General features: G+C 33.7%; 1 protein-coding gene across 1 annotated transcript; it reads left to right on the forward strand.

The window, feature by feature from the left end:
• The first annotated feature begins 4,051 nt into the window (after nt 1-4,051).
• On the forward strand, nt 4,052-5,707 carry LOC133031249 (uncharacterized). The gene has a single exon (XM_061104707.1). It carries the CDS (start codon nt 4,052-4,054, stop codon nt 5,705-5,707), a length of 1,656 nt encoding a protein of 551 aa, XP_060960690.1.
• The last annotated feature ends 7,119 nt before the right edge of the window (nt 5,708-12,826 follow it).

Genomic DNA, 12,826 nt, shown 5'->3' on the forward strand with positions numbered 1-12,826 from the left:
GAACTAGAATTTACAAAGTAAATTTCCTAACTTATTAATTTCTCCTTGCGCCATTATAAATTTGGAATTGCACTCTTAATTATATAGAACACTCTATATGTACCAAGATATAGATACGTTATGATTATCCATTGTTACAATCAAAATAGTCAAAGATCCTCAATAGGTGATCTACATCGAATAGGGACAAATTTATTGTTCTACCCTTTAATGTATTTTATCATTAAAACACTTAGCTACCTATAATTGATATTTCAGTAAACTAATATAATTACTAAAATGAGATCTTAATCATTTATCTCTATTAAGCCAACACTACAAGAAAAGGTGTTTTTGCCGGCGCATTTCGTGACATGCGTCGGTAAAAGTTGTCGAGACTACCAAAATTGTGGAATTCCAAATTTATTTTGGGTTTACTTTTGCCAGCGCATTTGTGCGCCGGTAAAACATAGCAATGCCGGCGTAGTGAAGTTAAATGCGCCGGTAAAACGTAACACCATTAGGCGCGAGAATTCGCCGCCTTTGATTTCATTTTTGGGACGCTTTTCTTCTTTTACCGGCGCATATATGCGCCGGCAAAAGGCTGAAAAAAGTTGGAGGGAAAATTCCCGCGTGGGTTTTATTTGGTAGGTGGGGACACTTTTACCGGCGCAATTATGCGCCGGCAAAAGTGTTAGTGAAACGCGCGTTTCACTCGTAGGTCAAAATAATTTTTTTAAACACTTTTACCGGCGCAATTGGATGCGCCGGTAAAAGTAGTCATATGTATCAGGAAGCACGAAGCCCCCTTTCTTCCCCACTTTCATTTTCAGCAAAAAACAGCCGCCCCTCTCTCAATCTCTCTGGTTCTCTCTCTCTCTCTCTCTCTCTCTCTCGTTCTCTCTCATTTCCCTCTCAATCTCTCTAAATTTATCTCAAAATCTCTCTTTCCCACTCAATCTCTCTTTGTTCATCTATTTTTTCCCCAAAAAAAAAGTCCGACCACCACTCCGTCCTCACCACCGCCGGCTGCACCATCGCACCGCCGCCGTCCACACCACCGCACCCCCCAAACGCCGACTGAAAGGTATTTTTTTAATTTTAATGTATTGTTTAAAAATTTAAATTTTTATATATGTGTATGTGTATTATGGTATATATGCATGCATATGGATGTGTATGTATGTATATATGTGTATGTGAGTGTATATACGTATATGTGTGTATGTGTATGTAGGTATATATGTGTGTATGTGTATGTATGTATGTATATATGTATGAATAAATGTATGTAAAATGTATGTGTATATATGTGTATATGTGTATATGTGTATATATGTATATATGTGTATATGTGTATATGTATGTATATATGAATGTGTGTATGTATGTAAATATGTATGTATATATGTATGTGAATATATATATATATGTATATATGTGTGTATGTGTGTGTATAAGTGTATGCGAGTGTATGTGAGTGTATGTGGTTGTGGTTGTATATGTTGATATGTATTTAGGTATTAAATTTTTAATTTGATTTTAATTTTTTATGGAATTAGGTCCGTGTTCAACCGCTCGGGATTACCGCAAGCTGCCACAAGTTGTTATTTTTGCACTCGATTCAGGTATATTTTTTTGCTTTCGCTTAGTACGTAGTAGTTTTTGATATTAGTTTATATGTATATGCATGTTAGTGAAGTAGGTTCTGTGATAAAATTGACTGTTGTTGGATGGGTGGATTATTTTTTTGTTTATATATTGTCTTGAAATATTTGTTTGTGTTGTTTATAGGTTTTGAAAATTTTGGGTTTACAATTTTTAAGCCGTTATGCTGCCGAAATTTTAGTAGGTAAAATGTGAAATTAATTAATTGTTTAAAAAAAAAATTAAGAATAACTTAATAAATTAATTGTTGATAAAATAAAATAAATAAAGTAAAACATAAAATTGAAATTGGAACATGTAATTTAAAAATTTAGTGAAGTAATTTTATTTTAAAAAAAAAATCAATTTAAATAATAAATAATTAGAAAAATATTTAATTAAAAAAAATATTAAAAAATGTAATATATAAGTTAAAATGTAATAAAGTGGTATTAAATGTTTTTAAAAAGTTAGTAATTTTAATGTAAATAATAAATGATTAAAAAATAATAAAAGTGAAAAATAATGTAATATATAATTTACTATATATTAAAATTTTTAAAAAGTTAGTAATTTTAATTTAAATAATAAATGATAAAAAAATAATAAAAATAAAAATATGTAATATATAAATTAGTATATATTATAATCTATAATAGGTAATCAATTTATTTTTTATTTTAAAAATTTTTTAATCTTTAATTTAAATGAATAAATGTGAAAATTATAAATTACTACTTATTGTTTAATTTTAAAAAGTAAGTAAGTGATATTATTAACTTTAAAAAGGTTGTAATTTTTAAGTTTAAAAAATAAAATAGAAAATTATAAATGAATATTTATTGTTAAATTGAAAATGTAAGCAAATGATATTTTGAAGATTAAAAAGTTTGTAATTTGTAATTTAAATAAATAAAATAAAAAATTATGAATTAACTTTTATTATAAAAATTAAAATTTAATCAAGTGATATTTTTAAAATTTTAAAACTTTTATACTTATAATCTAAAAATAAAATAAAATAAAATTTTAAAGTAATTATATTTAGAATTTAATCAAGTTATCATAAAGTAAGTGTAATTATAAAGTAAGTACAAATGAGCATAAGATATTAAAATAGCATAAAATTAAATTTTTTTTTATCTTTTCTTCATCTCTTTGGTTATACACCAAAGATAGGATAGAACAATTGTATTTGTATTATCACATAGTGATAATTTAATTTTTTTTTCAATTTTACACATGCACGAAATACCTTAGACCCGTTTGGAGAGGCTGAGTCAGTAAGGACCCTTAAATACGCTTCTCCAAATTATCCAGGACTGTTTGTCCGCATGGATAGTTTGGGCTTGTTTTATACTTATAGTATGATCTATTGCTTATTTGATTATTTCATTAGTAGATATTTTGGTACAACGTCTTCTTACACGTTCTTGTAAGTCGGCAAACTTAATTACTACAAGTTTGCTAACTTATAAGAACTCTGGGGAAATCTTCTTAGAAATTTTTACAAAAATAAAATAATCTTAAGAGCGTAGATTGCACTATATGTATATTACAAACCTGAATGGGATAGGTTCTTTACCCTTTTAGTAATGGAGTGAGAAGGTGGATTAGGACACTTGCACATTTTTTTGTTTGTTTTTAAATTGTTTTTGTTAAATACTTCGTAGTGGAAGATGCCTGCCAACCGAAGTTGGATGAAGGCACACCGGTGCTCTGCATAGTTTCGAAGTGGCGTTGACGAGTTCGTTGCGGTAGCAACGAACCACGTGAACGCTGATGGATTAGCTCGATGCCCATGCATGCGGTGTTTGAATGTGAATTTCCACACACCTGCAACTATAAGGGTTCATTTATTTCTCAGCGGGATCCAACCTTCGTACAACCCCTGGTATTTCCACGGGGAGACTTTCTCTCAGCCCGCAGTTGAACTTCCTGAAAATGACGAAGAGGAAATGGCAGATGTGTTGGCGGACATGTTAAGAGGGGACCCTGGGTTTGACGAATCTGCTAACACTAATGATTCTTTCAATGAACCCCTATCAACGACAACAAAAAGTTCGATGACTTGTTTAAGGAGATGGAGGCTGAGTTATATCCAGGTTGCAAAAAATCAGCCCTTAATGCACTGGTAAAGCTTATGCACTGCAAGGTTTTGAATAGGTGGAGCAACCACTCTTTCGATATGTTGCTGTCCATCTTGATTGATCTATTTCCAGAGGGGACAAAATTACCGAAGTCGCATTATGAGTCGAAGATGCGATTGCGCAATCTAGGTTTGGGTTACGACTCAATAGATGTGTGCAAGTATAATTGTGCTATTTTCTGGAAGGAGAATGAGAAGAAGGAGTTTTGCCCTGTATGTGGCGAATCACGATGGGTGAAAAGTTAGGGTAAGGGGAAAAAAGTTCCTCACAAAGTTATGCGTTACTTCCCACTCACACCTAGGCTGAAACGATTATATTGCTCAAGACACACTGCGGAGGATATGCGGTGGCATTACTCGCAGAGACCAAAAGAAGACGGTGTGCTTAGGCATCCTGCGGATGCTGAAGAATGGAAGCAGTTTGACCGCCTTCATCCGTCTTTTGATGTTGAACCTAGTAATGTCAGACTGGGATTGGCGACTGACGGTTTTAATCCATTTGGCAACATGAGCAACTCTTACAGCCTGTGGCCAGTTATTTGTGTCCCATATAATTTGCCACCGTGGAAGTGTATGAGTTCTGAATCGTTGTTGTTGACCTTATTAATTCCAGGTCCATCATCTCTTGGGAAAGACATAGATGTATTCATGAGACCGTTAATTGATGAACTGAAACAGTTGTGGGAGACGGGTGTTGAAACCCGAGATGCCTACAACGGAACTGTGTTTTCAATGCGTGCGGCAGTGTTGTGGACAATAAATGACTTTCCTGCTTATGCTCTAATGTCTGGTTGGAGCACAAAAGGGTATATGGCGTGTCCCACTTGCAATGAACATACTCCTTCCATTGGCCTAAATAGTAAGATTGGATATGTTGGCCACAGACGCTTTCTCGAAATGAGTGATCCGAGAAGGAGAAGCAAAAAGTACAATGGTAAGCCTGAGAAGAGAGCACCACCTCCTGTATTGACGGGGGATGATATTTTATCTCAATTAGACCGAATTCCATTGACTTTGCCTGGAAAACACAAACAGTTCGGGGGTGTGAAACGGAAGCGTTCTAGTGAAGAGCTCAATTGGTCTAAAAAAAGTATTTTTTTTGAGCTTGAGTACTGGAAGTCAAAGTCCTTACGACATAATCTTGATGTAATGCACATTGAGAAAAATGTGTGTGACAGCTTAGTAGGTACTCTTCTAAGTATCGACGGGAAGTCAAAGGATACCGACAAGGCGAGAATGGATTTGCAAGACTTGCAAATACGACGAGAGTTGTGGTTGTATGAAGACCGGAATGGGAAGTGGAAGAAGCCTCCAGCTAGTTACACACTTAGTGTTCAAGAACAGATTGAATTTGCAGACTTCATAAAGTCTGTACGATTTCCGGGCGGTTTTGCAGCAAACTTAGACAAAAATGTAAATTTGGATACGGGCAAGATTTCCGGGCTCAAATCACATGATTGTCATGTGTTGTTACAACGTTTACTACCGGCAGGTATCCGTAAGTTCTTGAAAAAAGAAATCCGGGACACAATCATTGAGCTGTGTGTGTATTTCAAACAATTATGCTCAAGAACACTTCATGTTTCGGATTTAGAAAAAATGCAAACAAATATTCTAACTATTTTGTGCAAGTTAGAAACAATTTTTCCACCGACCTTCTTCGACATAATGGTTCACGTAGTTATGCATCTCCCTAAAGAAGCTATACTAGGTGGACCAGTGCAGTACAGGTGGATGTATCCCATTGAGCGCTCAATGTCTGTGTACAAGCAATATGTCAGGAATCGTGCCCGTCCGGAAGGCTCTATTGCTGAATCTTTTGTGGTTAATGAGGCATTAACCTTTTGCTCAATGTACTTTCGAGAAGTGGAAACTCGATTCAACCGTCCTGACCGGAACAATGACATTGTCCAAAACATGCCAACTCGATAATTTTCTGTATTCAAGCATGTTGGCCGACCCCTCGGTATGAGGACAGTTGACACCTTACCCATGCAAAGCAAGCGTAAGGCGGAGTGGTACATTTTGAACAATTGCACAGAGGTTGAACCGTATATCAAGTAAGTATAAATTCCATAAACACAAACACACAATAGTCGACTTCATCTAAAAAATTCTTAACTTACTAAGTGCATTATATTATATAGTGAGCACAAGGAGTTGCTTCAAGCAAGGGGTGTAGGCAATATTGAGACAGTGCAAGAGACTGAGTTCCCTGAATGGTTCAAAACTCAAGTAAGCCTTGTTGCCTCTCAATACTCTTAATCTTGTTCTCAATAACTGTTCAACTTTTCTTAATTTAATATTTTTCCTGATATGTAGATTAATGAACTACGGTTGAGCAACCAGGGTGCAGTGTCAGATGAGTTGTATGCTATCGCTAACCCAGCGAATACAACAATTTATTTTTATCCAGGGTGCATAGTGAACGGTATTAAATTTTTGGTCAAGGAAAGGGATGATAACCGCAAAACACAAAATAGCGGTGTCATGGTCCCCGGTGAAGATGGACAAAATTTTTACGGCACACTTGAAAAAATTATGGAGTTCACTTATTTGAAAGATTGAAGTGTTCTCTTATTTTTTTGTAAGTGGTTTGACACTAATGGGAGTAGAATGGATAGTGACGGTGTTATTACTAGCATCTGCGTCAACCGACAGTGGTACCAAAATGAACCGTTCATACTTGCATCTCAAGCAAAATTGATCTACTACATTCCTGATTTAAAGAACGGTAAAGACTGGCTGATTGTAAATGAGTACATACCGCGCAATGTTTGGGACTTCCCGGACACGGATGGGGAGACACCCTTTGTACAGGAAAACAATTCAGCTGAAACCGAGTTCGTTGTTCAACTTCCACAGTTGGATGATGTTGACTATGTTCACCATGATGTCGACCCAACTGAAGTTGCAAACATCCATCGTGTGAATTCACAGCCTCAACAATTAGATGATTTCATTGTCGATGATGACAACGAGGGTCTAAATACCGAAGAAGACAACTCCTTAGAATTAGAGAGTGACAGTGATGATAATGCTGTATATGTAACTGATGATGAGGATGATGAATTGTAATTGAAATAGTGTTTTAAATAAAATAAAAATTACAACCCTTCTTCTTTAATATGTTTGCAATATGTTAGTTTATTTTAAATAAACAATATGTGTTGTATATGTAGTATGTCTACACCAGGTGGCAGCAGTTCGAAAAAGAAAGGCGTCAGAGGTAAATACAAGGGCAAGAATATTGAGGAGGAGCTCTCCAAAACACAATCTGCCAAGTTATCGATTGAGGTGCACGCAGAGACTGGCACCCCCGTAGGCAAAAACGGAAAAAAATTCAACAATATGGCCAAATGGATGACTCGGATGTCTATCCCCATTAATAAATTCAATGGGAAGATGTCAGTAGAGCTGACATCAACGCACTCTGGGATAGACTTGAGGTATGCCTTAATAATTTTTTTAATTTCTAAATTACTATACTCTTATTAAATTGTAATTAATGTATTAATGTGTAACTTTTTGCAGACCAAGTTTGTCCTCCCAAGAGATAACCCTACATTCGTAGACTACGGTGAGTACGAGATGTCAAAGGGTTTACGTGACTGGAGGGCAGACTGCAAGAAGAAGTGGATACAAAACATTGAGGAGCTTGGATAGGAGAGGGCCGACATGTCACCTCCTGAGGGAGTAACTCAAGAGGTGCGGAGTGACTGCATCGCTTATTGGAGCACAGACAAACAAAATGTATATTTTTTAAAATTTCTAATTTTGGTAATGTTTAATTTATATAGTCAATAATAAATAATTAATTGTTAGAAAAATTATTAATTTCAGGCGAGAGCAGCGAAAAATAAAGAAAGTCGGGGTGAGATGAAATTTCTAGGAGGCTGGGGCTCCAAGCCTATTGTTTCACATGTTGTCGAGGGGGTAAGTTTATATTTAACTATCATTCATTTAAATTTTTCTAGTAAAATAACAATACTAATATATTTTCTCTTGAAAATAGGCTAACCCCGACACAGGAGAACTGCCAACTGCGGTGGAAACTTTTCAAAAGTTTCACCATAAAGGCAACGATTGGCGCAACGAGTTCGCGCAACAAGCTTACGTAAGTTTACGTTTTAATTCAATTTTTATTTATTTCTTTCAATTTATTTTGTGTTAAAATTAACCATTTAATTTATTTGTTTAATTATTTTAGGAGCAAATGGTTGAAATAGCGGCAACTCAACCAGCGCCCACTGAAGATGAGCCCGAAGAGCCTGCTGCCGATCCTACACAGTACCCCCGAGACTTACCTATTATGACGCAAGTACTCGAGGAACGATCTCGGCATCTTAGAGGCTTTGGCCATCTCCCCAGACTGAAGGGAGTTGGGGCCAAAAGAGCACCTGCCACGCATCCTTCAGTCCAACCGACTGTTACAATGGAACAGTACGAGGCTTTACAGAAAAAAGTGGAGGAAGCGGAGCAGACAACTCAACATACGAGGCAGCAGTATGAGACACAACAACTCTACCTCAGACGATTCCAAGATCAGTTTGAGTATCTTTCTCGAGCTGTGCCGGGTTTCAACTTGCCTCCCATGGATCTTCCACCATTGCCCACTCCTGGTGCTGGATCATCGGCTGCTGCTGGTGCTGGATCGTCATCGCAGCCTCCCGAGACTCAGAGAAACAACGATGACGACATTACCCGCCTATAGAACTGTACTTTTTTTATTATCCAGTTCGAACATTTAACATTTTGTTTATATACTGATTTTAGTAGTAATTAATGTTGGTTTATCTTTTAATGTAAATTATGTTGGTTTATTTTGTTAATATAATATTATAATTTAAAAAAATTTAATTAATTATATTTAATTAATTAATATTATAATTAATTAAATTTTTTTAAAAATAAAATTTAATACTTTTGCCGGCGCAATAGTGCGCCGGTAAAAAGTGGCAAAAACTATTGGCGCCAATCTGACTGTTGGCGCCAATAGTTTTGCCGGCGCACTATTGCGCCGGCAAAAGCTTATCATAGCAGGTTCATGGCGGATAAGGCCATTTTTTAACACCGGCGCTTATTTTTCACCGGCGTTATTCCTCGCCGGTAAAAGGAAGTTTTACCGGCGCAGTTACTATACGCGCCGGTAAAAAGTCCTTTACCGACCAAGCTTCCCAGATAATCTTTGCCGGCGCACAATTGCGCCAGTTTTGTCGGCGCAGTTAGGGTACTTTTGCCGGCGCAACAATGCACCGGCAAAAGCTGGTTTTCTTGTAGTGCAAACTCGAAGAAAATTATCGTTTCACTTCTAAATACTTATAGAAGCTATAGATTCCATATCTATGATTAGCGCTCCCACTTAATTAAACTACCGTGTCCTTAATTAATCTGTATGTGTGACACGAACCAATTGGTAGGTTTTAACGAACAAATTGAAGAACATAAATAATACAATTAAGATTGAACCTAACTATATCAGGACTAAGTACCTAAGATCAACCAGTGATAAGATATAACGGTAGGATTATGATATCTTATCCAAGTTCAATATCGGTCCAATCTAATGTATACTCCATACAACCGATACTGCTGCCATACTTTGCCAATGCCTTGGAAAGGACATAACACTTATCCAAGGTGTAAGTATACCTTATCGCTGATTATCTATCAGTCTAAATCTAGTGTACTGACAAATCATGAGACTTAAACTTTTGAATATATAATCATGATTATATTTCACTGTGTTGACAATACTATAATCATGAATAAATATATGTTATGAACTTAATAGAATTATACATTAAACATATAATCATAAAATAAATAATGTGAACCATGCAACATAAAATGATTTCTGATCTTTTATTAATTAGTAAATCTGGTTCTATTAAAATGAGTTTTATTTAGGGCACAAAACCCGACACCTACTTCACTGCGGATGAATATTTATGATATTCAAATTCCACTAGGCATTGATAATTCATTAATAACAAAAATTGGTGAATGTATATACTTGTAGCTAGCTAAAATTAAAATTTTAATTATTTAATTACTTACTAGTTATATCATTTATATGAGTAACTTGTTAGTAATAAAAATATATGAATATGAATGAAAAAAAATAACTAGTTACCAGTTAGTAAAAAAATATAAAAACACATAAATAGGAATGAAAAAAAAAAGTTAAATTCAATAAGTAAATTAAAAATATAAAGAAAAGAACTATTTTTTCTCATTTATTTTTTTAAGAAGAAATAGATATACATATATAATAAATTATATCTTACACTAATAAAATTTTAAAAATTTAATTTCTAAACTAATTAAAACTCTCCTATCTTATTCTCATTCACAATATTAAAAAAAAAATGATTAGTTTAAAATATTTAATATAATGCATATACAATACTTAGAATGTATACAATATAATTACAATATTTTTATAAATACAATACAACTACAAAATATATATGCACACAATACATATTCAATAAAATATAAAATATATACGTATATACTATTAATGTTTAAATTTTTACCTCATACCGCAATCCAATGACCAATACCGACAAAAATTCGGCCACCATGCACATGCACATACACATCAACATAATCTTAATAATAGAGAAAAACCTTAAAAAAAATTACAAAATCGAAAATAAAGCATTGTACATTACTAAAATAAATAGAAATTATATTTATATCTTAATGGATGTTGAGATTTAATATTTTCTCCACTAAAATCAGTGGGCGGAGTTATAACCACCACATTATTTCTTGGTTTCAGTTTACATTGAAAGCAGGGAAAAAATTGAAACTTTTTGGGTGTATAGGTTTAGGTATGAAAAACAGAAGATTAAAAAAAATGGGCTCAATGGTGTAAAAAATGGAGATATGGAAAATTTTCGTGGTGGTTGGTGAGGGTTTTTGTCGTTGGGTTCTTTATGCTTGTTCTGGTTGGTGTGGTTTCATGATGAAGAAGAAGATGAAGAATGGGAGAAGACGAAGCTCATAGGATTTTTATATAACCATATCCCGTCGCTTATTAAGAAATAACCAACGACATAGGGCACACATGTTAGTTATTTCATTTGCCTATGCAGTCGGTTATTTCTTAATAACAGATAGGATAGGGTTAATAAATAGCGCTCCCTTCAGCATTCTCAAATCCCCAACCGACTCTATAGGTGTAGTTTAATTCTATATCTACGATTTTTATAAAATAACCGCCTTTAAATGCCAATTTTTAACAGGTAAGTATTTTTACATCTTTTAGTTTCTCTTTATATAAAACTTATGGAAAAAGCAGCTTCTAAAAGGCTGTTTTCCAGTAGTGTACAAATGACGTCTAGTTTTCTATGCCCAAAAAATTCTGTCAAATTGTAATTTCACTACAAGAAATGTCACTTTTGCTATCACATTTTTGTGCTGGCAAAAGTTAGTATTGCACTTGTAAAATAGAATTTACTTGTGATGTGTTGGCAAAAGGGGGTTGAAAATCAATGTTGGTGTTAGAACTTTTGCCAATATAAAATGAAAAGTGCTGGCAAAAATAACTTTTCCCAGCGCGTAAATGCGCTGGTAAAAGTTAGATTTTAGCCACTGCAAATGTACGCTGGTAAAACTTTGACCTTTTTGTCAGCGCAGTTTGCGAAATGTGCTGGTAAAAGTGACATTTCTTATAGTGTTTGCAACCAAAAAACTTTAAAAATAAGATAAATTCATGAAGTATGTAAATTTTAATTACAAAATAATTTATTGTTTATTAAATAATTAATACAGTAATTAGACCTCATTAATAATAAATCAAATTTTTAGTTAAACAATACGTGTAACGTTATTATTATTATTCTTTTTTATATATTTGTTAATAAAGGAAACACCATATAAGTAGTCAAACAACTCATTGTACGAACGTCCAATCTGTTTCATCAATGTTGGCTATGTCGTAATCTATTCATTATTACAAGTGAAAGCAACGTTGATACATATCATATAATATTTAAGACAATTTATATATGCAAAATTAATAAGTTAGGTAAAACTTGTGGCATTTGGCCCTTGAAATGACATATCAAATATATTCAAGTCCTTGATGTTCACTCTTGTGGTGTTTCAACTTGAAGCTTGGCATGATTCTGTCCAAAAATAAATACACAAATAGTTAATATTATATACAAGAAAGAGTAGTAGTGATTATGATTATGATGATAATGATTCACAACTAAGATTGTACCAAATGACTGTTCATCACTTTGAACTCATCACATAATTAAAAAAATAATAATAATAAAAAAAACATGACATTGCATACATTGGCCTACGTTTACTCTTTGACCAGCTGGTGCTGTGTGTTTCTGAGTACTCTCCATCTATTTGTACAAAGATTCCAGTTATATATGTTTGGTATCCAAGAAAAATAGTACCTCTCTTTATACATGATGGTGATCATACAGCATTACAGCTTAGTTAATGGATTAATTATATATATACATATCTATATAATATGATTATCATCCTTATCACTTTATAATTTTGTTGTAATATGATCTAGTATAGGTGTTATAATAATTATTATTAATTTTATCATTATTATTATATATAAAAGATTATCAGTGTAATGCTGGTTATTTTTTCCGAAGTATTATTATGAGGTACCTATACTTCCTAGTACCAAGATGAAATTCTTAGAGATTTTATTACAATGAAAAAAAAATAAGACATTATAACTCTATTGCAATATAATACAAGGACTAACTCAATTTTATTGCAATGGCCATGTATAAAATTTCTCTAAAGAATACTCCAAATTCTCATAAAGAGGCGGCACCACCTCTAGTCTATATAGGTAGAGTTTTAGTGTCTCATCATTCTTTAGACACTTCTGAAGCTTATATAAGTGAGTTTTCTTAAGCTTAATAAGCTCCATTAAAAAACTTTTTAGTTTTAACTCTTAATTTTCATCACATGTATTCATCCATAGATGAGATAATTGAGTATCACATTCACTCTATTGACTTGTTATTACCTATTGAACTTAAGACTAGA

Source organism: Cannabis sativa, chromosome 9 (genome assembly GCF_029168945.1).
Source record: "Cannabis sativa cultivar Pink pepper isolate KNU-18-1 chromosome 9, ASM2916894v1, whole genome shotgun sequence".
Classification (NCBI taxonomy): domain Eukaryota; kingdom Viridiplantae; phylum Streptophyta; class Magnoliopsida; order Rosales; family Cannabaceae; genus Cannabis; species Cannabis sativa.